This window comes from Protopterus annectens, chromosome 5.part0 (assembly GCF_019279795.1).
Source record: "Protopterus annectens isolate FY-2018-M chromosome 5.part0, PAN1.0, whole genome shotgun sequence".
NCBI classification, from domain to species: Eukaryota; Metazoa; Chordata; order Ceratodontiformes; family Protopteridae; genus Protopterus; species Protopterus annectens.
Genome location: NC_056735.1, coordinates 1,776,463,566 through 1,776,489,915, shown reverse-complemented (window position 1 = coordinate 1,776,489,915; position 26,350 = coordinate 1,776,463,566). Strand labels below are relative to the sequence as shown.

Genomic DNA, 26,350 nt, shown 5'->3' with positions numbered 1-26,350 from the left:
GAAACATTAATTAACCCCAAACAACCTCTCAGCAAGCAATTCTTTGTGATTTTTTGTGTTCATGTGAAAGTGTAACAGCTGTTACAATCTACAAATAACAGAACAAATATAGACAGTAAAAAGTTGTAATTTATTTTTTCTTGCTGAAGTTCCTTTCAGATTTGATCTCCGTGTTACTTGTTATTTCTGTGCTGTTGTGTTTAATATGTGGGGAAAAGACTGCTAGTATCAGTGCTTGCAGACGGTCCTAAAAACATTACTGCTGAGATAGCACATTAAACATATTGGCCCTATTATGTGTCTTTTCTCGATCTGTCCTGGGACCCCCTACTGTTTGACATCTGCTTATCAGAGGTCCAGGTAAGGACAAAAGACCTGTGGCTGACCGAGTTTGCAGACAACTGTAAGTTGGGTGCTGTCATTGACTCCCCAAATGATGATAACATACTGCAAGAGGGTCTCACAGCAACTAATGACTGGTGCCAACGTCATGGCCTCAAGCTAAATGCAAAAAATGTATCATCATACCATTCGGCAAAAACACGGCCCCTACTGATTACCACATCAACGGCAGTGCCCTAAGCACACAACCTATGGTGAGAGACCTGGGCACTCAGGTTGATGACAACCTCACATTCGACCATCATGTAGCGGCAGTGGTCAGAAAAGCCTTTTACTTTGTTCATCTCATAAGTAAAGGGATTGCATCCAGAAAAATGGAAGTTATTACCTCTCTGTACTCCTCCCTCATTAGCCCAATAATTGAGTGTAACCCCGTTTGGTATTTACCTCTCCAAACATCTGCACCAATTGGAAAGGCCACTGAAATACCTCACAAAGAGCATCCTTGGCCTCCAACACCTGTCCTATGTGGATAGGCTCAAATCACTATCACTCTGTTCAGTATCCTACAGATTGCTCAGGGGTGATCTGTGTCTCGCCTACAAGGCAGTCTCGGACCCTGCCCTGTTAGAGATGCTCCATATCCATAAGTCTAAATCTTCACGCATTACCTGCTCAAAAAGCCTGAATCTAATATGCAACATGAAAGAAACTGCTGAAGAGACAAGTTTGTCTCCCATAGTCTGCCCCATCTCTGGAATACACTTCCTATACATGTCAAACAGAGCACCTCGCTGACCCTTTTCAAGCGCAAGCTTGATTAGTGGATGGGAAACCACAAATTTGTCCCAGGAGTTCCACCTGTATCCCTCACCGACAAGGGCGACAGGTGCTGACTGAGGTTTCCTTTTGGGGACAAACTCTTGGCTAGGCTTGTAAGGGCCCCAGGGCCATTAGCCTAGTAACCTCCTATGATCCTATGAGACTTTTGTCAGAATCCTGGAGACTTTCTGTTAATAATGTAATAGAGGAATATGCATAGTTGTGGGCCACTAAGCAGCGTGCTGTTCTGAAAACCACAATGTGTGTCATCTAAGAACATTTTCCAAATAGTAAAAGAAAGAAAGAAAACAAAAACACCTCAGGTGTGAAAACTTAAGAAGATCTAGTCATATCTGGAAAAAATGGAGTTTGTTTGAAATTGACATTTTCTGAAATTATCCTAAAGTGTGATGCACTTTGCCACATCTGTTCTGAGGCATCATGAGTCATGTAAACTAGTTGACAAAGTACTATTACAGAAACCTAAAATGTTTGATTTAGCAGAAAAAAATTAGTCTGTGTGGTCTTGTCACATGGTGCTCACTGGATCCATCTCTGAATGTTTCTTTTCTACTTTTACTGGTTAATACATATTTCTTATAAAAGGAAAATTGCCATCAGAAACTTACCATGTCATCTGTGCTGCATCATAATTCTGTTTGCCCCGTCCCTGGCTAGATTCTTCTTGTTATTGCAGTCTGTTACCAATGCAGGTTAACTGCTTGCAGTGACAGGTGCTTGTTTTGTTAGTAAAATGGGAATGACTTCCCCCTTAATATCGTGTTTAGGTGAAGGAAATGCTTGGTATAGGGATGTCAAAGGAAAAATATACTTTAAAAATGATCAATACACGGTAGGTTCAGGTTAAGGCACTTTAATCTTGCAGCAAGGAGACAAAAACGTGCTAATACAGAGTTTGTCTGACTAGAATCAGGAAATGCAAGCATTTTTATACAGTTTCTAATAAGACATTGCCTACCAAGCTGACGTAGTAAATCACAAGTTTTAGCATCATCATTTCGTAGTGATTGTTTTTGTAAATTTCTGCTTGTACTATCAATTTTTGTGAGAAACTTCCTAAGAAAAACAACGTGGCCTTGGCTACCACTGGTTAGATATATGCAATGTTACCATTCAAGGTACTATGGCTAATTTGAGCACAAAACAAGTATAGATTGCAGTTAATTTCTCCAACAGTCCTCTGCCTGTTTTATCTCTTCCTTCTGCAGCTGTGCGTGTTCTCATACTTCGAACAGAGCTAATTGTTCAAAATCATTACATTATAGAATATGGCATTGTTCATTCATTGCTTCCTGACCTAACAGATAATCACCTGCTTCTCAAGTACATTTCCAAAAGGCATAAACATGAATTTTGCTGTGCTAGCAGTTACTAGGTCTGAGGGCATCTTGCAAGTTTCAGAAAGCACACTGCAGTTTCAAAAGCATCTTTTAGTCTCATATAAAATTAAGCTGTATATAAAATATTGCATATAAAATAGAATGAAAAACGTGTTAACTCATTTAGTTTCTAATTAGCATTAAGCACACACATTAATACATATTTTTCTGACATTTCCCCCCTGTTAATACTTTTTAATTCTATTTTCAAAAGAATAAACAGTTTGCTTCTTCTCCTAACCTTTTCCATTCAGGATTTGCAGTTAAGAGAGTCATTCAGTTTAAACTTATGAAAGTGTTTCACTTTTCAACAATTCTTCAATTTCAGTACTTTGATACAAAGTCTCAGAAACTGATATATCTATAAAATCTTTGATTAACTTTTTCATGCAGGGAATACCACAACAAATGCATGCTCCTAATAGGAGTAATCCTACACAAATGGCAATCAGGATGTTCATTAGGATGGAACCCCACCCCCCAAACAGATTCTGGAAAAAGTCCATCAGAGGGTTTGGGCCTGGTTTGGTCATGGTCGATACTTGCTGGATCACCTCAAGATGGTCATTTATTTCGTGCTGGTTGTCAGGAATATACGGACAGCATTCTTCTTTGATTAAAGCGCACGTACCACCTCTTGCCGCTAGGGTGAAGTCGAGAGCCATGCGGTTCTGAAGCACCACAGTTCTCATAGCATTCAGTTCATCAGTCACTAATTCGAGAGCAGAAAAAGTTGCATTGCTCATAACTTCGAGAAGTTTAGACAGTTTTCTCAGCTCCCAAATCGATTTCACTGCGCCATATGCAGGGGCTATGCCTGCCCATGATATAATGGTGTCATTCAATTCCATGTGTGTCAGTTTATCTTTATTCTTTACGGAGTTATGGTTTTCCACCCTGCTTCGATTCGTCCCACTGGATTCTCGGGTCTCTTAATTGGACTTCTAGTTTTACTGCTGACCTCTCTGACGTTTCGAATTTTTCCCTGAGGCAAAGCTGCAGTGTGTCGTATGGCTGGAACCAGGTAACCCAAAAAACAACTGCCAGACCAATTCTCAGGTAGCCATTTATATGCTTTTTTCCCACAAACAAAATAACAATTCTCTACTTTAGTATTGATATAAGCTTGCCCTGCATGAAACATTTTTTTATCAATAATAGAAAGCTGCTTTAAAAGAACAGGATTATGCTGCATCTCATCAACATTTCTATGCATCTTCGCAAAATATGCATCATAGTTTGTATCACAAATAGTTTTAGTCTTACTGGCTTTAATATAACATTTATAAGAAACGGTCACATTGAAATTGCTCCAACCCACCTGAATAGTGTCATTCTTGTAAAAACATACAATCCCTTTTTGTGTAACAGGTAGGTACAATGCTATTTTGTCTTGTGATTTCACAGGTGTAGTATCAAAAATCAAGTTTTCCCAGGTCTCATTGACCCCTAGGGGGACAGCAGTCATTAATAATCCCCCGTATGCTGTTGGTATAGCTGTGCAAATCCAGCAGTTTGAAACATTAAAAGTCTCAGCATACACATATTTAATTGCTTGGTAAGTGTTAAAGTTTGGATGCCAGTCTATGAGTAATGCATCACGTTTGTTCAGTTCAACTCTTGTGGCTGGGAAAAGGAAAGGCCACAGCAAAAAGATCAATGTTACCAGTATAGCTATCAGAATAATCATGCAAATTTTCTGAGGTTGTTCTGCATCTCTATTTACTCTATACCTGGTCATTTTGTTCTCATTGTACAACAGTAACAAGGTTTTTGTCCAGTTCAAAGTTCTTAACCAGTTTACAGTGTGTCAGATGAATCCAGGAGGCTCGCTCTGCAATCTTGACTGCAGTGGGTGTCGACAGTAGTACCTGGTACGGTCCTTCCCACTTCGGAGAACTCCAGTTCTTCTTCTTCACAACCTTCACCCAGACCCACGTTCCTGGGACTATTGCTGCTTCCGATGGTCTGGTTTGTTCTTTATCTGAAACAGAATTTAACTGCAAAAGTTTGTTATTCAAAAATCGCCTCATGTACTCTGCAAGTGAACTGTCAGCCTCCTGCTCTGCAGGCATGAGAGGTTTCCATTGAGGTGTATAATATGCCCTCCCAAACAGAATTTCAAAAGGAGTTAACCCTTTTACATTTGGAACAGTTCTCATGCTCAACAGTGCCAGAGGTAGACAGTGTACCCAGTTCTTTTGTGTCTCACTAATCAATTTCCTGAGCTTGTTTTTCAAAACCCCATTATGCCTCTCTACTAATCCTGCAGATTGGGGGTGGTATGCGCAATGATTTTTCAGAGAAATCCTGAAATATCGGCTTAGTTGTTGTATAGTTTGATGTACAAAGTGTGTACCATTGTCACTATAAATCTTTTCCGGTATGCCAAATCTAGGAATAATTTCTTTAACGAGGACTTTTGCAACAGTAGCTGCATCTGGATTTTTAGTTGGAAAAGCTTCCACCCATTTGGAAAACATATCTATAATGACAAGGCAGTACTTCTTATTTTCGCATTTGTTCAGCTCTATAAAATCCATACAGATAGTATGGAACGGATACGGTGGTGTAGGGAAACTCCCTTGCTTAGGTTTTAATGCCCCCTTGTGCATGATACTTGTTACAAACATGTCATGCTGCACAAAAATTTTTTGTGTAGTTTGTAAATCCATACGTCGTAAACACTCGATTCACTAACTGTACCATCCCCCCTGTTGAGACATATCTAAACAAATTTGATGGAAAAATCGGTTTCTTCTCTTTGGAGATGTACAGTCCCTTCTCAAGGATTGCTCCTCGTTTTATCCACTTCTGTTTTTCTACATTTGTAGTAAGTGTCTGCATTGTTTTTAACATTTCTAAGTCTAAAATCTCAGGTGGTTGTAATTCCTCACTCAAAAGAAGTACTTCTGAAGCTGAAGCTGCTTGTTTTGCAACTGTATCAGCCCTCGCATTACCTTTTGAAATTCTATCCTGTTGCTTGGTATGAGCTACGCATTTGCAAATAGCTACTTTCTGAGGTAACTGAATAGAGTCTAACAAATCTAAAATAAATTGCGCATGGTTAATTGGTTTACCAGTAGATGTTATCATTCCTCTATTTTTCCACTGCTGCACAAAAACATGTACAGTAGAAAAAGCATACTGGCTATCAGTAAAATATTCACTCGTTTACCTTTTGCCAAGGTACATGCCCTTGTTAAAGCAATCAATTCTGCTGCTTGTGCAGATAAGTTGTGTGGTAAAGACTTTGCTTCTAAAATCTCAGTATCAGAAACTACTGCATACCCCACTAGATTCTGTCGTGTAGGACCCCTCCTGCACGAGCCGTCCACATAGTATGTCACCTCGACATCATCCAAGGGAACATCTGTAAGATCTTTTCTAGGTAGTGTCTTTTGCTCAGTCTCCTGCAGACAGCAGTGTGGTTTGCCATCTGCAGGGGTTGGGAGCAAGGCTGACGGATTCAAAGTTGTGCATCGTTCAATTGTCATATGAGGTTGGCTCAACAGTATAGTCATACAAGAAAGATGTCTAGCAGGAGAAAGATATGCTACTTTTTCTTGCAGTAAAATAATCGCGACTGCATGAGGCACTCTCAATGTGAGAGGGTGGAATAATACTACTGAGGTTGAAGCCTGCACTGCCATTGCAGCTGCGACTACTGCTTGTACACAGTGGGGTAGGGATCGCGCCACTGGGTCCTGCTGTGATGAATAGTAAGCTATGGGGCGTTGTTTGTCCCCATGCTGTTGTGTTAACACTGATGTCATATAACCTTGCTTACAATCTACAGTTTGGAAAAATCGTTTATGATAGTTTGGTAATCCTAAAACTAATGAAGAAGCTATCAGTTGTTTCAATTTGCAGAAAGCTGATTCTGCTTCAGGTGTCCACTGTAATAAATCTTGTGCTGCCATAGGCTTTTTGAATATCAAGTTGGTCAGTGGAGCAGATTCCAAGGCATAGTTTGGAATCCAACTTAAAATTAGTAGTACCTAGGAAGGACATCATTTCCTTCTTGGTAGTTGGTTTAGGTGCTTGTAATATTGCTGTTTTTCTGTCTTCATCTAATATTCTGCCTTCTTTGGATATTACATATCCTAGGTATTTGACCTGTTTTTTTCCAAAGTTGCAGTTTGTTTTTGTTTACCTTGTGGCCTTGAGTGGCTAAAAATTGTAGTAATGCTATGGTATCTTCTCTGCATTCTTGCTGGGTGGGGGCTGCCAGCAGAATGTCGTCTACATAAAGTAAAATCTGACTGCCTTTCGGTGGGATAAATCCCGCCAGGTTACTTGCCATTTCCTGTGCGAATATTGTTGGACTTTCACAATATCCCTGTGGTAGTCGCGTATATGTATACCTTTTCCCCTGAAATGTAAATGCAAACCAATGTTGGCTGTCAGGGTGTATCGGTATTGAGAAAAATGCATTGCTAATATCTACCACGGAAAAATACTTTTGTTGAGGTTTCAAATCATTCTCTAAAGTGTGTGGATCTGGCACCGTAGGTGGCCTGGGTATAACTGCGTCATTTACAGCTTGTAAATCTTGGACCATACGCCATTCTTCGTTTGCTTTCCTAACAGGAAATAAGGGTGTATTACATGGTGAATCGGGAGATTCTATCAAGACTCCTTCCTTAAGTAAGGTTGCTATTATAGGTTTGATTCCTATTTCTGCATCCTTTTTCAAGGGATACTGTCTCTTTTGAGGTCTAAATGCTGATTTTGGCGTGATAGTAACTGGTCTTGCTGTACGAATAAGTCCTACATCTGATTTCCCTGTTGACCAGAGAGTCTCTGGTATGTCTCGTAAGGCTTTTTCCTCTTCCTCTAGTAAGAGTGCTACTCAGCTGTCCTCACTTGCCTGTGAGTGTACAGCTGGGTGTGTCTGCGTTATCCAATTTAGTTTCTGCTTTTGTACTCCCTGTTCGGAAAGTTCTAACTCCTTCTGCTTTTCCCACCTTGTGACTTTTTCTCCTAGGTCTGCCCACTTCACATTTCTATCTTTAGTTAAACTCACATGTGGTAATCGATTAGATTTATTAAGTGCTAGGAATTCCTGGGGCAATGAACAGCTCACTACACTGTTTCCTTCTGTGTCCCAGTACAAATTTCGTAATACTAATCTGTTAGCATGGTTTCTAAACAGTTCTTGCTCATATTCTTTATCAGGTCCTGGTTTGCTACAGTAATATAGAGTGCAATGCAACAAGTGCTGTTTATCAGTGTCAAGGGAGGGGGGTTTACTGATGGCTACGTTCATCAGTTCTTCGGTTACTGCCCCTGGACCAGTCGTAACTAAGTCCTGGCTGTACCAATAAAATGTTTCACCCTCCGGTCGCACTACAAAAGTATCCATTTGTCGCTGTGCTTCCATACCCTGCATAGTTGGAACTACGGCTATGCTAAATATCTGCATTAGGTCTCTGCCCAAGAGATTCACTGGGCATTTTGCAAAAACAACAATTTTGCTTTTCTGGGTCATGAAACTGGGTCAGTTATCGCTATGTTGTGGGAGAGTGGCTCCCGATACAGCTGTCCATTAGCTGCTTTCACTAATATGTAGTCAAGTGATTCTGAATTTTCTGGTAGTTTGGAAGGATGTATCAGGGTCCGTGAAGCCCCTGAGTCACACAGGAATTTAACTTCCCTCCCCTCTACCAGAAGTGTAACTTCCAGTTTTGTGTCTGCTAAGTAGAGCTCTAGGCTCAATAATGCTAAGTCCAAAATTTCATTTTCTTCATTATCTGTGATTTCATGCACATCCTCTACCTCTTCTATCACGTCCTCTACCCCTTGTATCACATTTGCACTTGTCTTTTCTTGTTTATTCCTTTTCAGTGATTCTTGACTACCATATAGTCAGTCCTCACCCTCTTTGTCTCCTGTGGTTACCTTTTTATTTTGCCTGCAATCCCTTGCTAAATGTCCCTTTTTCCCGCATTTAAAACATTCACCCCTTTTCTTTCTCTCTTCAAAGTCCTCTGATCGTTTATCAGATTGTTTATTTCCCTGGGCATTTTTCTTACCCTTCTTCCCAGTTTGTACTACAAAGACTTCTGATCCATCTTCTACTGCAAATACTTGAGTTTTCTTTTTCTTTTTGCTATTAAAATGCCTTTCGGCATGTCTTGCATAGTCAAGTAATGACTGTAATCTACTTGTACGATGATCTACCATGTGCTTTGTAATAAAGCTGCTAATGGGTGCAATACTGCCTTTCAAAAATGCATTCTTTAGCTGCTGCTCATATGGGGAATCATGTGTTTGGTCTTCAGGTACCTGCATTCCACAATGGTTATTAAAACATTCTAATAATCTGGCATAATATCTATCAACAGTTTCACCTTCTTGTATGCATTGATTAATGCAAGTCCAATCAGCCCTAGGCTTCCATTTCTCAGAGATTTGGTCTGTCAGACCTTTCACTTTGTTGTCCAGTTCTGCGTTACTATGTGGGAGTGGTCTAAGCTCTGCGTCACGGGGATTCCATTTGCCACTAATCATGTGCCAATCTGGACCTACGATTTGTCTGACTACTTTCTCTACTTCCTCTCCATTCAAATGGTAACTTAACCTCATGCCCTGTAAGTTTTCTAAGAATTTTCTAAAATTAACTTTTGGATGGGGAGTTCCCTCTGTGGCTTTCCAAATGTCTTCCAGTGTCCACGGTCTATATACTAGAAGAGTTGGGTCCTGTCCTGCCTGTCCTGCCTGTGGATTTGGTACTTCTATGAGTGGACATATCTCTTCTTCACTCATAGCTTGTGAATTTTTGTTTATTTCATACAATTCAATATCCCCTCTTAAGTTGCGTGCTCGAGACCTGGTCTCAATAGGATCTCTGACAAACGGCTTTGGTTTTGCAGGAACAGCTGGGTATAGCGGTGGTGGATCAGCTTGTCCACTCGCTTCATATTCTGGTAAGGGAAGCGGAGGGGCTGTTGCTGTTACCAAGTTATTGTCTTCTTTATCTAAAAACATTGCTTTTGAATTTTTAATCTTTTGTTCCCTGCGATTTGCTTCCTCAAGCCACCTGTGTGCCTGAGGGACTCCTAATTGTCGTTGCTTTTTTAGCTGACCTTTCGCATCTGTTTTAAGTTGTCTAACAAGTTTAATAAGTGAAGGTTTATCTAATTACCATCAAATTTGTATTTATTAACCCATTTTGTATAATACCTAACATTGTCGGCACGCTGTAACTGCATATATTTCGCGTCTTCGGTTAAGGGCGGGTCTCGGGAACCTTTTGTGCACTGATTTCCCATGTTGCCTTAGCTAAGTTAGAAATTGTTACGTAACCCTTTTTATCACGTGGTACCACGACTTACACTTTTTCACAGTTTATCTAGAATAACTGCCTACCTATTCTGTTTCCCTGATCTATGACAAGACAGCAATCTTTTTTGTCCCTGATCTGCACATGCAAATCTCCCTGACAAAAACAAAAATACTGCAACAAGTCCCTGGTCTAAAACAGAAAAAGGTAAATTCCTCCTTACCTGAGCCTCCGTGTTTTGATCCCACCGGAACGTTGACTCGTCCTCCAATCACAGATCAGAAACAGTGGCTGGCCTCTTTTGAACGACAATTCAGTCGGAGGGCTTTCAAAGCAGAAGAACCGATGTGGCCTCTTCTCCGTACGGGTTCATGCCACCGGGCCCAATTCTGACCTGAGCTAGAGTGAGAGATATAATTTCCAGTCCAAAGGACCAATCTGTCAAAGGAAAAATATACTTTAAAAATGATCAATACACGGTTCAGGTTAAGGCACTTAATCTTGCAGCAAGGAGACAAAAACGTGCTAATATAGAGTTTGTCTGACTAGAATCAGGAAATGCAAGCATTTTTATACAGTTTCTAATAAGACATTGCCTACCAAGCTGACGTAGTAAATCACAAGTTTTAACATCATCATTTCGTAGTGATTGTTTTTGTAAATTTCTGCTTGTACTATCAATTTTTGTGAGAAACTTCCTAAGAAAAACAATGTGGCCTTGGCTACTACCGGTTAGATATATGCAATGTTACCATTCAAGGTACTATGGCTAATTTGAGCACAAAGCAAGTATAGATTGCAGTTCATTTCTCCAACAGTCCTTTGTCTGTTTTATCTCTTCCTTCTGCAGCTGTGCGTGTTCTTATACTTCGAACAGAGCTAATTGTTCAAAATCATTACATTACAGAATATAGCATTGTTCATTCATTGCTTCCTGACCTAACAGATAATCACCTGCTTCTCAAGTACATTTCCAAAAGGCATAAACATGAATTTTGCTGTGCTAGCAGTTACTAGGTCAGAGGGCATTTTGCAAGTTTCAGAAAGCACACTGCAGTTTCAAAAGCATCTTTTAGTCTCATATAAAACTAAGCAGTATATAAAATATTGCATATAAAATAGAATGAAAAACTCATTTAGTTTCTAATTAGCATTAAGCACACACATTAATACATATTTTTCTGACAAGGGACCTCTGTAATTGGTTTCCATAGGTCTCCATTTAAGATGCAATTCGGCTGGTAGTAACAAGGCAACTTGCACTGGCTGGCATATAGCAGCTGTCAGACAAATCCTTAACTCCCTTAACCAGGTTTACTCTCGATGATGGCTGACACCTGTCATGCATACATCACTGTTATACTGTAAAAGTGTATTGTATTGTACTCAACTAAACTTTAACACTGCTTATGAAGAAAAAGTTAATTGTCAGTTGCATTTCTTAATTATATTTTTATCAGTTTACAAAATATTAGCATAAGCATCAAAATGACAGATATAAATGACATGTATTTAATAAACTGACTAGCATACACTGCTATTTTTTTCTGAAGCCCAATAGTTTTCTACTTCAAAGATGCAGGTTTCATGTTTTCAGTATAACTGCGATACAGTCATAGAAGGAATAGTACCCATCAGCAGATGAACATTGCCATCATCACTGGAATTGCCTATCTTAGCTGTGTTGTCATTCATTTAGTTTATTTACATATTCTCTGCATGCTTTCTCTCCCCATGCCTGTTAGTCCTGAGCCCATCCATCCATTCCCCCCATACTGTCTGTCTCCAGCATGGGTTGGTAAGAGCCAAATGGAGGGGTAGCTGTGGAGGATGTTTGTGCCCTTACCAGCATTTCGGCAGTCAAGGCACTTGTGATAAGACCCATTTCTGACCCCCCCCCCCCAAGTCACTGACATACCTCTCAACCTGGAAACATCAAAAGTCTGGACAAGGCCCATGAAAATATGTAAAAATCTGTATGCTAAGTAACATCTAATTTGCATACATACTTATGAAACCCCACCCACTCCAATGGAATTGTGGGATACCAACTTTCAAATGCAAACTGAAGAACAGACAACCAAAATATGGACCAGACTCCCCCTGCAGCCATTCCAATGTCCTATTACCTGGCTATTTCGCCCCATTTACCATAAACACTAATGTATGCATACTGCTTTACTTCTACAATGATTATTTGGATTTTATTGTTACATTTTACAGCACAACAATGCAGAAACACTAATAGACGGCATGATCTGGTAAATAAAACAATACTGTCTTACAATGAAAATAGGCTTGACATTAAAACTTCTCTGTCCTTGAAACTCCCATTCATTGAAACAGCATTGAAACCCACACCACATCCAAAGAAAATGCATCTGGCCAGTAGTGGATAAAGATTACCTTTGGGCTGTTTTCAAATCATTGGCCCTTGCACACAAAACAAGAAACATATATGTGTTCTTTTCTTTATACACCTCCCTGACTTTATTAAATTATATTCCTTGTATAATACAACACACTTGTATTTTACATTTATTGTTTGAACATTTTATCAATAGGCTGTACTGTAGGCAATGAAACAAAACACATGAACCAATAATGACAAAACTGCCGAGTTCAGAACATTTCCATCACAAGTCTACTTCCACACCCGCAATATAAATAGAATGACAGTAGTGTAAGCCACAGGCATCTTGCACAGCGTCTCGCACTTATTTTCAATTTCATTTTTTGGGGGGAGGGGGACAAAAGGTCAGAAACCAGGGACACATTTTTATAATTTTGTAAAGTTGCTAGAATAAAATGCTGTGTTACCACCATGCATTTCACTGGCAAGTTTTGAACTCGGGACCCTATGCACTACAGTCAGAACAACATACCACTATGCCAAATCAGCAGCTTCCTGAAAAGTAGGAAGACTGAAACGTAATGGCTATCATTTAGTGAATTCATGTTTCACTTCTTAACATAGCTCTTAACCTCTTAGTACAAAAAACATGGACAAACAAAGCCAGTAATGGGGGGATACAAATTCAGTTCTCACTTCTCACTCACCATAGCTCTAAACTGTTAGCACAAAAACAATAATGGGGGAATACAGATTGTGTTCTCACTTCTCATCATAGCTCTCAACTCTTAGCAAAAAATAAATGTTCTCACTTATCATAGTTCTCAACTCGTAGTACAAAACAAAAATCTGGACAAAGCTCAGAACATAACGCTCAACAGAAAAAACAAATGTTCTCACTTGTCATCATAGCTCTCAACTCTTAGCACAAAATAGATCTGGACAAAGCTTAGAAATGGTGGTGGCTAGGGATATTAGACTCTTTGGTACTTTTCCATTATTGGGGCAACAGTTCTAACGCGCTTGGGCAATGTCAATTTCTGTGCCGCTTGGCTGTATCTTCTTGCAAGACTTGATTGCCGTGAATGCCAGGGGATACATATAGCATTGCTACTTTTTCAGATATCCCAAGTCGGGCATTTCTGTAAGGAAAATAGACATTTTACGGCTCAAACCATACATACAAAGGTAAAGGACTGGACTCCACTTATTTTACCTGTTTATATTGTTTTGTTGTATATAAGGTGTCTTTGTTGCAACTGTTTCATGTAACTTTGCACATATTTTTGTCTTAAAATCTCAGGACACTTGCCAACCCCACCTCACCGACACCACTACTGAAGTTGGGATTTGGGATTGTACTGCAAAACAGAGGGATAGGACATAACATTACATACACAGAGCGGCTTGTCATCTGCTACAATGTGGTATCATCACATTCAACAATGAAGAAAGGAATAGGCAAATGTGGTACTGAAGAAACGGCTTAAATAATTTCTTTACAAACGGAACTCTGACTGAGCTCATAACAATGGCCCACAAACAGGGTCACTTATTTGTTCCTGTTACAAGGTGACCAGATAGCAGACCCTTACAATTAGTGATTCAGTAATTTGTGTACCCTTAATCACTTTACCCGGAAGATCAGTAAACCTTGGGGGAACGATGCTACTTTTTAAGTGTCCAAACCCTACTGTTATGCCTACTTCGTAGCAGGAAAAAAATAGTCTTAAGATCATATGTAAATTAAATTATCACAGATATTAAACCTGCTTAACTTGCTTGAATAATCCATTCCAGCAATAACTTGGATAATACTGTATTCTGCTAGTCAGTCTGCTACCTTTCTATTTTGGTTGCTTTTTTTCTTTACTCTCTACTCAAACCAAGTTACCTTTGTCTCTGATGAGTAAACATTACTTTCTACATGTAACAGAAGACAGCACAATTCTGGCAATATTTAGAGGTTGATTTAGCCTTCCTGATCTAGGTAAAAGCAATGCACTGTGGGTACTGTTGTCTAATCTGACCCCCTCCGTCTTCCAGTTGCTAAGCCTTCAGAGATTGGTGGGAGCAGGACAGCAGTTTCCACAGTGCATTGCCATTGTGCTAGTATTAGTAATAGTAGTACTTCTCAACTGACCCTGTGTGTTCTGGATTGTAGGAGCTAAATAATGGTTGACCAGACCATTTTGAGAGTTTTAGTGAATACCACTCTCCCTACCTCATCCTCATTCAAAAACCACTAAGGTACAAAGCTTTTCCTAGAACTGATACCCAGAATTATTAAATATTTTTGCATCTCAGTGATTTTGCATGATGAGCAGTCATGCACAGGGTTGTAATGACAGACAGACAGACACACACACACACACACACACACACACACACACACACACACACACACACACACACACACACACACACACACACACACACACACACATATACACCTTGCTTACCCTGATTCCTCTGCCGTTCAGCTTATCCCTGCTCACAAACTCTGCCGTCCAGCTTAAGTAGTTCCAGTTCAGTTCCATTGAGCTTCATAGCTCTGCCGTTCCTGCTCGCAAACAAGTTCCTCTGCCATTATCCAAGTTCCTCTGCTATTCCTGCTCGCAGTTCAATTTCGGCCATCCGGGAATGATGATATGAGCTCCTTGAGCTCAATTCCGACTGGCTGGTAGCCTGACTGAGCTGACGTCATTGCGCACGTAATGACGTCAGCTCCGACAGAGCGAAAATTAAAAAACAAAGCAAAAAAAAAATTGGAAATGAAGGGGTGCCACACAAATCGTGACACCCCTTCGTTTGGACCCCAAAACTCTGTAAAAAACGAGTAATTCAGAACGGTTGGGAAGTCTCGTTACTGACCTGAATGCCTGTATCACAGCTGGGAATCTCGTGTTCTCCCCATTAGTGTACACACCTTTTTATACACAAGCAGTGAGGGCAATTTCAGCAGCTTAGGATTGCCAAGCCTATGTCCCCCGCTGTTTTGCCATTTCAGTGCTCTGCAAGCCTCTGTTAGCATGGTGCAGTTGGCCGACTGGCACCACCACTCCATCCCTCCATGTAGTGGATGAACCAGCAACAGCTGCTCACTCCCATTCTCCCACTACCCTACTCTTTGAGTACATTAGTCTCTCTTCAAATTCTGGTCATCTGGGTTATAGTCAAGCATCTGTCGCTGTGTGCCATTCTTATAATTTATGAAACATCTGAAGTGTATGAAGGGGAAATCCAGTTGCAGATTTATTACTAAGTATGTGCTTTATAAAGATTTGATATGTTATTTTTGAAAATAGGATCTGATCCTTTGTTTTACTTCCACAGACTAACCCATCTGATTGCAATGCCTTTTTATTCTGCAAGCCTGATTGAGACTGTGCAGGTAAGGTAATCTTACCATCATAAAATGTGTATTAATTGTCCTAAACCTCAAGCTGTCTGAAGCCATTGGTTTGTCAGCTGATTTGTTGCTGTCTTACCTGGAATCTAGGAAATTTGATAAACTTATGACAAGTTTTTTTCGCAAGTTTCTAGGTGAGAACACAAGCATAAGCTGCTCCTTTATTAAGCAAGCTTGATACAGTGATATTTAAACTAAGCTGTAAGAAACTATTGCACTGTTTTAGGCTCATAAATCATTGTCATAAAGTTACACTTGAATGCAGAAAATGTACCGTATTAAAAGTTAAGTTTTTATAAAAAAAGAGGCAGTGTAAGATGCAGTTAATACATCACACCTTTGAAATGCAGGAATTTTTATGGATAAATTTGACATACTTCTGATGTGTCTATGATGTGCTTGACAACATAATATAACATGCATGCATACATATTGTTTTCTGGTGCAAATAGATTTGCAACCCACCTGACCTGCCCCATTGTTGTAGGTAGCATTATTCAGCTACTTGTCCTTTCCCTCTCATTGGCCCTTCTCTCCTCTTTTGCTGTCCATATTTCACTTAAATCTTTGTGGTGTTTTATTTTGTACCACCCGCTATGGAAGTTCTTTCTACTGTTCAGCAATTTGGGAATCCGGTTTGTTTAGAAGGAACCAAAAAAGAAAGAAAGGAAGAAGTCCACAACAAATAATGAGGTAAAATGTCTGTAAAATAGAGAATACATACTAAAAAGGACACTGCTTTGTTATGTAACATACCGGTTACAGGGAGTGATTATATTTTTCTATCAGAAAACCTTCAGTCTACAGAAAAATGTTATAATTTTTCCAAAAGAGAAGGTAGAGCAAGGAGGCAAGGGGCAGGTGAAAAGCAAGAAATCAAAACTGAATGTGGAAGGATTGAAGAACATTACTGTAAGAAAAAAGAGCATGACCGATGTTGACTACATTGCTCAAGCTGTGGGTTTACAATGCCAGCTGGATGAGAATTTAATACACAATGAAAACAGCGGTATTAATAAAACTAATGGCGATGAAGATCTATCCTTCGTAACAATTGATACAGCAGATATAACTTTATTAGAAGCTGAAGATTCTTCAGAGCTGGTCAGCAAATATATTCTAGTAATTGGAGATTCGATTATTAGAGAAACATCCTTGTATTTGTAGAGAAGATAATGAACATCGAATTGTGTTATGCTTCCAAGAGCAAAAATAGAAGATGAGACAAGCCTTGGAACACCTTAATGTAAGGAAGTACGGCTCTGTTTTTATTCATGTCGGTGCAAATTATGTCATCCACAAGGATTGTGGGACTTTTGGTAGGGAACTGACAGCCCTCTTAGATAGTATAGATTGTACTGGTGTTGGGGCGTATTTTTCACAAATCACCTATAGAAAGGATAGTTAGGTCACAGTGAAGGAAAAGATGTTTGGGTAAATACCTACATGGAAAAATGTCTTAAAATGGAAATGTGTACAGCATCCAAGCCTATTTTTGGGCACACATGTTCAGACAGGATGACTCATTTGTCAAGATCAGGGAAGAGAATTTGTACAGCAGATATTTTGCAATATTTGACAAACACTAGGCAGCATTTTTGCCAGGTCGAAAATTTAACAATTCACAGATGGCAACATTTGATGCATCTCTGGTTGTCATTGCTAGGAGCATTAATAATACAGTTTTTTATTGGAAAATTTGCTGTGTTCCCACAAGATTGATGTTTTTGTTTGTGAAACATGGTTAAAGAACAATGACTGAAAACCGTATCTGTCGGGGTATAAATGTTTTTACTGTAACAGACATTCTAACAAAACGTCAGGTGGAGGTGTTAAGATAGGGCTTAAAGATAGTTATGAGACCTGTGATTATTACATGTTCAGTGATAACACCAGTACTATAGACTGTGTAACTGACCGTAAAGACAACCCTGGAACATGTAACAATTGTTGGAGTGTATAGACCACCAAAGACAAGTGCAGATGACCTAGAGGAATTCATACATTTCTTGCATGAAACACATGGAGGAAGAATAATATTAGCTGGGGAGTTAAATTTACAAGAAACAGACTGGAATAATATTGATTCAAGAATAATAGTAAGGAAATTATTCACAACGTATATACAGGAACAACAATTGCTTCAGATTGTAAAAAAAAAAAAAAAAACACCAGCAGACGGAACATACTAGACATTGTGTTCCTAAAGAAATTACTGTTACTTCGTCAAGTTTTATCACTGTTGATGTGCAGTGATCATGGGGTTATAAAGGTAAATTTGCTGCTAGATAATTCTGCCAAATTGAAATCTAAACCAATGCACAGAAGGTTAATTGCAGATTATATGGAAGCAAAACAGTCATTGTGTCAAACTAACTGGAGTGAGGTGTTCAGTGGAAAAACTGCAGGTGGAATGTGGAAAGCTTTGAAAGAGAAATTGTTTGAGTGCAAAAAAATCAAAACCAGTGTTTATCATCAGGATCTAGGCATACAACGTCAGGGGGATATATTTCCATAAGAACACGATATCTGATTAAGGTGTGAGACAAAAAATATAAGAAATGGAAGAGAGGTTGAACTGCAACTTTGAAAACTGAAATAAACAAGCTGGACAAGAAACATTTGAATAAACACAGCCTCCATCCTAACTCTCTCACCCTTCAACACTGCTAAACCTTTCCCAGCAGTCAGCCCCTACACTTTGATGTGCACTGATATTAATCTTTTCAGCAGTAGAATGCCTAAAACCCATTTCTACACTTTAGCCTCTTCTCACTGCCTGTCTAATTTCTGTATTTTTTTTTTTTTTTATTTAGACTGCATTTTTCCTTATTACCTGCTACAATATATGTAATTAACAAACATTTTTTATACCCTCTACGTAGTATTATGTATTGTGTGTACTCACTCAGACGTTATATGTATCATACTATATGTACTTGTTTTTTTTTTGTTTTTTTTAACTGTGGAGCTTTTCTACCCAGGTTTCCACTGAAAAAGGCCTTGTCCCAGATGGACCAACCCGGTCAACAAATGTCAAATAAATAAATAAATAAAAGTTATGTACAGATATTGAGCATAATAGGAAACATTTTTATAGATGCATAAGATGTGAAAGGAGTAAAGACATACACATTGATAAACATGTGTAGGTTCTAAAATTTATTCTCAGACAAAACAGGTTATAGATATATTTACAAAAATCTTATTCAAAACAGTTTGGCTCCACAAAAGGGGAGATAAGTTGTCCAAGTGACATCCAGGTAACCCCAGATACTGGAATCAAATTATATTATATTGAAAAAGAACTGTGCAAACTAGATCCAAACAAAGCACAGGGAGGAAACGGAATTAGTAAAAATGACCGGAGAACACTTCAGCAAGAACTTACGGTACCGTTATACCCATCATTTGCTAGGTCATATAAGTATGGGGAGATTCCTCAAAATTGGAGACATGCCCTTATTACACCTGTCTTTAAGGGAAAGGGAGCTAGGACAACCCTAGAGTCATATAGACCCTTAAGTCTACTTTCATGTTGTGGAAAAATAATGGAGAAGGTAATATTGGCTACATTATTGTCAGATTTGGATAGGCTGGGACTTAAAACCATGTATCAGCATGCATATGTTGAAAACAAATCTATTACCACCTGTAACACAATGTTCTATAACAATATAGTAACAGATATTAATGAAAAATTGTGCTGTGATGTAATTTATACAGATTTAACTTCGGCATTTGACAGGGTCGTACACAAAACACTGATCAATAAATTAGTACATCGAGGTATTGTTGTACTCTTTGTTAAGATGGATAGCTGCATGGCTTACAAGTAGGACATGGTAAGTAACTGGACAGGTAAAATCCTTGGTTACAGTCAGGGTGTCCCACAGGGCTCTGTCCTAGGCCCTCACTTGTTTAGATTGTATCTTTCAGACCTAACTTTTTCATCTGAGGTATTCTGCAGTCTGTATGCAGACAGCCTGAAATTGAGTAAACTGATTACATGTGTTACATTTAAGACATGTCTGCAAAATAACTTGATGAAATTGGTTATTTGGGCACAGGAGAATAATATGCTGATAAATGCATAAAAAACTAAGCATATGAGATTTGGGAGACATAAATTGAAAGGTGAATATTTAATACATCACACAGTGATTGAAACTATAGACTCATTTAATGACCTGGGTATATGGGTAGATCCAGCTATGAGTTTTTCTAATCATATCAACCAATTGGTTAATGATAGTTATAGAACTATGGGTTGAATAAAAAGATTTATAAAGTCTAGGAAATCAAAAATGAAGTAATTGTTTATTACATTAGACCCAAACTTGAGCATGGAATAACGATATGAAAACCCTATAAGAAAAGAAGCATGAGTTAACTGAAAGGAGTACACTGGAAATATACCAAGGGCATCCATGGATGTGAAAAATTTAAGGTCCGATTGTTAATCTTCGTTCATTCCTTACTGATGGGTTATCGGTTCTGTCCTCGGAACCGAGACGGCCATATATCAAGCTCACGTCAGCCAAAAACTCTCAAGCCATAGTCCTACCCAGAATGCTCTGCTCCCTGTTACCTCAGATCTCGTTTGCCCCGTTGCTGTACAGCCGTGTCAAGCCACTCTCTCTCAACTAAGTGAATAATTTTTGAATGTTTATATATTGTTACTACTTTAAAAGTTTTTCAGTCAGTTACTTTTATTATTCTCCTACCCTATCGTATCTTTTAAGACTCTCTCCCTTTAGTCTTTTTCCCTTTACTACCCTTTTTCTTACCTTTGAGGTAATTCTTCATTACCATCGTTGGAAATCCTTCCTTCCTTCTCTCTCTTCTTACCCTTCTGGGTAGCTTTTCTTATTCGTGGTACTGTCGTTTTTCTCCACATCATTATGTCGGACAAGAAAATTAGCATTGGTTTTAAAAAGTGTAAGGATTGCGGCCATAAGTTACTGCTTTCCGATGGCCATGACTTATATGTCTATTGTCTGAATGTCTCCCACCTTACTGTAGATCCCCTGTGTGGGATTTGTAGAAATATTTCTACCAGGACTATTAACGAGAGAAAGAACAAGTTAATCCTGAAAGGTCTCCTTAAATCTCCTTTCTGTGAGGCTGTCTCTGGGTCAGAGGGCTTACCCCCTCCTGCTAAACCCCATAAGAGTAATTCTTCCTCTTCCTCATCGAGGCTGCTCACTTCATCTTCCTCTGGAGATTGCAGGGAGTTGACTCATAAGAAAGTGAAAATTGCTACTCTGGCACTGCCACCTGTGACCTTTTTGACACCAGGCACGGCACCGCCCCAGTTGATTCTTGCTCCAGCCTTGTCCTCATCGACACCGGCACTGGAGTTCCCAATGCAGACACTTACAGCTCTGGCAGTTCCGTCACAGCCCTTACTGGCACCGTCCCTGCAGGTACAGTCTCCTTCGGCACCGTTGGTACAATCCCCTTTGGCCCTAAGTCTGACGATACTGTCCTCCATGGTGCAGACACTTTCAGCACCAACATGCTCTTCGGTGCAGTCCTTTTCGGCACCATCTTTGTTACCGGTGCAGACATTTTCCTCGACAGCAGCATACCCATTGGTGCAGAAACGTGCCTTTATGGTGCAGACACCTTTGACTTCTATGACGCTGCCTTCGTCGACACAGACTACTTCGACACCATTGTCCTCGGTGCAGACATCCTCTGTTCCGGGCTCTGCACCACTTGAATTAGCAAGGACCAAGTACCCTCCTTCTTTGGATCTGTTTGTTGGTAGCCAATATAGCTCTTTTATAGAAAGGCCAGAATCACCTTCAGGTTTCTCTGTGAGGTCGGCCAGGAACCTCTCTGAACAAGATGTGTTGCAGCTTGTTGACCACTTGCTTGTGGCCAGGGGTCTATCTCAACCTTCTAAACTTACATTCCCTCCTTCAGGTGAACGTATTTCTCCTCAAACACCAGCGTACACTCCTTCGACTTCCACCCAAGTATCGAAGCCCATTCCTTTGAAAACAGCTTCCCTCCCTCCAACCCCAATAGTAGATCTCACTTTGGAGCCGGAGTCGTCCGTGTGGCCCTCGGTGCACTGGGCATTGGGCTCTTCTCAGGCTAGTGGGTGTGCCATGGGAGAGGGCATTCTTGGTTCCACGCCGATTTTTTTTCTATGGTACCCTCCAAGAATCCTCCCTGTCTCACCCTTCACTGTCCTCTTGAGACTTCTGGTCTGGAGGTCGGCTCGTCAGAGCGGGGTGTGACCCCGGTTCCGAAGTTGTCGTGCTCGGTTTTGGGCTCCCATCCCTCTTTGGGCGGGCCGGCCTTCCAGACCATGGAGAGGGCGCTTGCCTCAGCAGGCAAACCCCAGATGTCGGAGTCCTCTCCCCCCTCTGTGCCGCAGCTCTCACAAGCCACAACCGCCAGACACCAGGCACAAGGGCCTTAGGTTTCTCCTCCTCCAGAGACCCCCTCTTTGCAGTCTTCCCCAGAACCTCCCACTGAGGAAGTACCTCGCAAGGCTTCATGCAAGAGGAAGCACATGGTCTCCACTGAGGAGTCTTTGACCAAAGATACGGACTATGATGACTGGGAAGGGTCCCCATGGTCACCTTCTGATGAGGTGCCCTTTGGTGACATCCTCGAAATCCTTAGACAGAGGGGTGACTGGAAGTCCTCTAATCCTTCCTCAGAGGAATCCGTATTCCTACAGGCCTTTCGTGCCCGGCCCCCTACCTCCTGGGTTACTATGCCGGCAGATGAGCTTGGCCAGCTCATCGTCCAGCATGCATGGAAGGCTCCTGACACCCTGGAAGCTATACTGCAGAGGCCTGACAACATCTTATCTCCTCCAGCTGAGCATCCCCATTGGTCAAGAGGTCTTCCAATAGATGCCATGGTGGTTGTGGCTGCAACCAAGGAAGACTTGGCAGAAGAGAGCCAAACTGTCTATCGCCCAACAAGGAGTCCCGGGCGATAGACCGACTCAGGAAGCTTGTATTTGCTTCATCGACCTTCGCCATAAGGTTTTTGAACTATTTAGCACACTTTGCGAGGCTCCAGAGGGATCTTATCAACCAACTCTCTGAAACCTTGGTAAGAGATGTTTTTGATGAGGTCAGAGGTCTCAGATAGCCACCCTAGAATCTACATCCAATTTTTCCATGCGCCTTATTTCACACACAACAGAAGGCACGGCTAGAGTGGCAGGCGCAGGTATAGTCACCAGACGACATGCCTGGATGGACTTTTGTGACTTTGTGGACTCCTTTAAGGCTTCTTTTATGAATGCCCCCATCAAGGCCGCTTCTTTGTTTGGCCCTAAAGTTAAAGATACGCTGGCAAGGTGCAAACAAGATGTCAAGACCCTATCTGCCGTTGGTGTCAGACACTCCACTCCTCAACTAATCTATTCCAGAAGTCAGAGGAGCGAGAAGATGTGGCACAGGAAATCACAGGGCTCTTTCCGTGACGTACATGCCGAGTTCTCCCCTAGAGGCAGAGGGGGAAATTCCAATGGAAGACGCTCCTTTCGGGGCAGAGGAGGTCTGCAAAACCGGGGTTCCAGAGATTTTCTCTGGCCAACCCTATCAGCGCTCCTGAAGCGTTACCCGACTGCTCACCTCTGGAAGCGGTTGGAGGTCATTTTTCCTTGTAACCCACTGCCTGGCGAAACATAACCACCGACTGTTGGGTACAACAGATAATATCCAGAGGCTATCGCATCCCCTTCCATCTTTGTCCATCCTCATCCAGAGAATTACCCGACGTTCCACCCAGCCAAAGGGAAGCAACAGCACACGAAATTCAAAAGCTGCTACAAAAGGAGTCATCCAAACGGTCCCCCAGACCAGATAGGATCCAGTTTTTACTCAAGGTTCTTTTTAGTGACAAAAAAGACAGGTGACTGGAGACCAATTCTGGATCTCAGCACACTGAACAAATTTGTAAAAACAGAGAAATTCCGGATGGTCATGGTTCAGTTTATCCTTCCTCTTCTGGAAGAAGACTATTGGATGTGCTCTGTAGATCTTCAAGATGCGTATTACCACATAAAATAAAAATGGACAAATGCTCAAGAAGATACCTCCATTTTCACATAGGAACCAGTCACTACCAATTTCGAGCACTGTCCTTCGGTCTCTCTATAGCCCCAGGAGTGTTCACCAAATGCATGGCAGTAGTTATCGCTCACCTGCGACTTCAAGGATTCCATGCGTTTCCATATCTAGACAACCGGCTCCTCACCGCCCCCACCAAGCGTCTACTTGAAGAAGCCCTACAATACACTCTCTCCTCACAGCAAAATGCCTGGGAATCACTATAAACTGGGAGAAGTCCAACACAACCCCAGCATAATCTTTAGAATTCATCGGGGTACTGTTGGACACGAGAAATTGCACAGCATCTCTCCCGAACCACAGACTTCAAAGAATAAGGCATCAGGTTCACCTGCTGCGCTGTCACCACAAATCTTCTGCTCGGTCCATACTCCAACTATTGGGGTCAGTGGCAGCCTCGATCACCATTGTTTCTCTAGCCAGATTCCACATGAGACTCCTTCAGTGGTTACTTCTCACTCAGTGTACCCTCTACAACATCCTTTGTTCTTTCAGATAAGTGTAACTCAGAGATGCAAGCAAGATTTACTCTAGTGGACGTCTCGAAATCCCCAACAATGGTCTTGCCCCTTCAGCCTCCATCAACCGAAAGCCATGGTGACCATGGACGCCTCCCTGATGGGATGTGGGGGGGTTATGTCAGGGAAACTCTGTCCAAGGCACCTGGTCTGAGACAGAGGCCCTTTTGCATATCAGTGTCCTGGAACTGAGGGTGGTGCTACTAGCGTTGGAAGCATTCCATTCTATCCTTCCATCAGGGACAATTGCAAACCAAAATAAACCAAATGCAACCAAAATAAACCAAACGCAACCAAAAATAAAAAAAAATTAAAAAGCAGGGCACACCACAATGCTGAAAGGCGAAACACTGCTTTATTCAACAATGGTAGAAACAACTAAGTGCTTTCACCTGCACATCCCAGGCTTCTTCAGAGTCATGCAACATAGTCATCACTTCCCTTTTATGCGTTATTAAAATGACATCACAAAATGTTAACTGCTGCCACTTTCAAATACAAAAAATTACAATAATGTTTAAAAACATTAATCTATTGTTATATCTATGCTAAAAATCTCAAATAAATAACACCATACAGCAATACAAAAAACATATACATAAAATTGTGTGAATTAAATATAAAATTTCATATAAAAATTCAATATTGTTAATTAAATATTCAAAGCTCTCTGTTTTAAGAGTGGAACAATAGATATGTTGTCATTAATGCCTGGAGTGTTTCTGGCATTAAGCCTTAACTGCCACCTTGTCTCACTCAACTCTAAAGCCAATTTATGGTTAGCACCCCTCTGATTCTTGACTATCCGGTCAATAATAAAAAACAAAAATCTTTTAAAATTAGTGCAACTCGTTGAATGGTTATAAAGTGCATTGACAGTTTTCTTATTTTTAATATCCCTAACATGCTCAGCAATTCTATCCTTATGTCTCCGGGTTGTTTTCCCCACATAGAATGCCGAGCATGTACTGCAAGTTGCTATGTACGCCACATTTGTAGTGGTGCAAGTGCACTGGATATTCAAGGGTCCGATGGTAACCCTCCACGGTAACATAAGGGCCTTCATTAATAAATTTACAATAATTACAATCTCCACATTTAAACATCCGAGACCTGTAATATTTAGTTGTTTATGACCCATTAGTTTCCAGCAGGTCCTTAACATTGCTGCCTCTACTATAAACTATATGTGGCTTTTCACCTTGTTTGTGTTTTAAATGTTGTGTCAAAACAAATGTCCCAAGCGGACTCCACGATATTTAATATTTCAAAACAATCATAGTTATATTTCACTACCATAACTTTATTGTTTACTTGTAATTTATTATCATTATTTGTGAAACTAGAATCTTGCATCAAAATTGGACAAAACTCAGTAGATCTACTACTCCTATAAACTTCTCTTTTAATACGTAATAACATTTTAATAGGGTAGCCCCTGTTCATAAACATTCCAATCAATTTATATATCTCATTTCTAAATTCACTGTCATCACTAATCAATCTTGATAATCTACACATTTGACCCTTCACAACTCCCCGCTTCTGGTGGGGGGATGACAACTGTCATAATGTAACAACCCATTGGAAAAGGTCAATTTCCTAAAAATTGTGGAGGTCAAAAAAACGTCATTTTTCCTAAATAAAATGTCCAGGTAATCAATCTCAGAGGGATGAATTCTATGAGTAAATGATAAATAACTAGTACTACTGTTCAAAAACTGCAAAAATTCATCCAACTCAATTTCAGTACCTCCCCATAGCACAAGTATATCATCCAAAAATCTCAAATATTTCAATACTTTGTGCAAAAATCTAGACTTAAACACAACCTGATTTTCCCAATCCAGTAAAACCAAGTTTGCAAAAATGGGGGCACATTTTTCCCCCCATTGCAACCCCCCGTGACTTGCCGAAAATATTCCACTTCAAAGAAAAAAAGTTGTTTTCTAAAACAATGTCCATGAGTCTGGTAACAAAGTTCACTTTAGCATTCGATAAGATACCAGAGTCAAACAAACATTTCTCAAATGCTTGTGTACCTTCTGCATGGGGGATCACGGAAAATAAATTGACCACATCAATGGCAACAAACATCACATTG

The 26,350-nt window shown here is 40.4% G+C and overlaps 1 protein-coding gene across 2 annotated transcripts in view; it reads left to right on the top strand.

Moving 5' to 3' along the window:
• The window catches only part of LOC122801896 (solute carrier family 25 member 46-like), a gene marked incomplete at its 5' end in the record, with an annotated part of 301,969 nt that overhangs the window by 90,612 nt on the left and 185,007 nt on the right, over positions 1-26,350 (top strand). For both annotated transcript variants that reach the window (XM_044071576.1, XM_044071575.1), the window contains 1 exon segment: positions 15,542-15,599. In XM_044071576.1, coding sequence (XP_043927511.1) covers positions 15,542-15,599 — 58 coding nt within the window.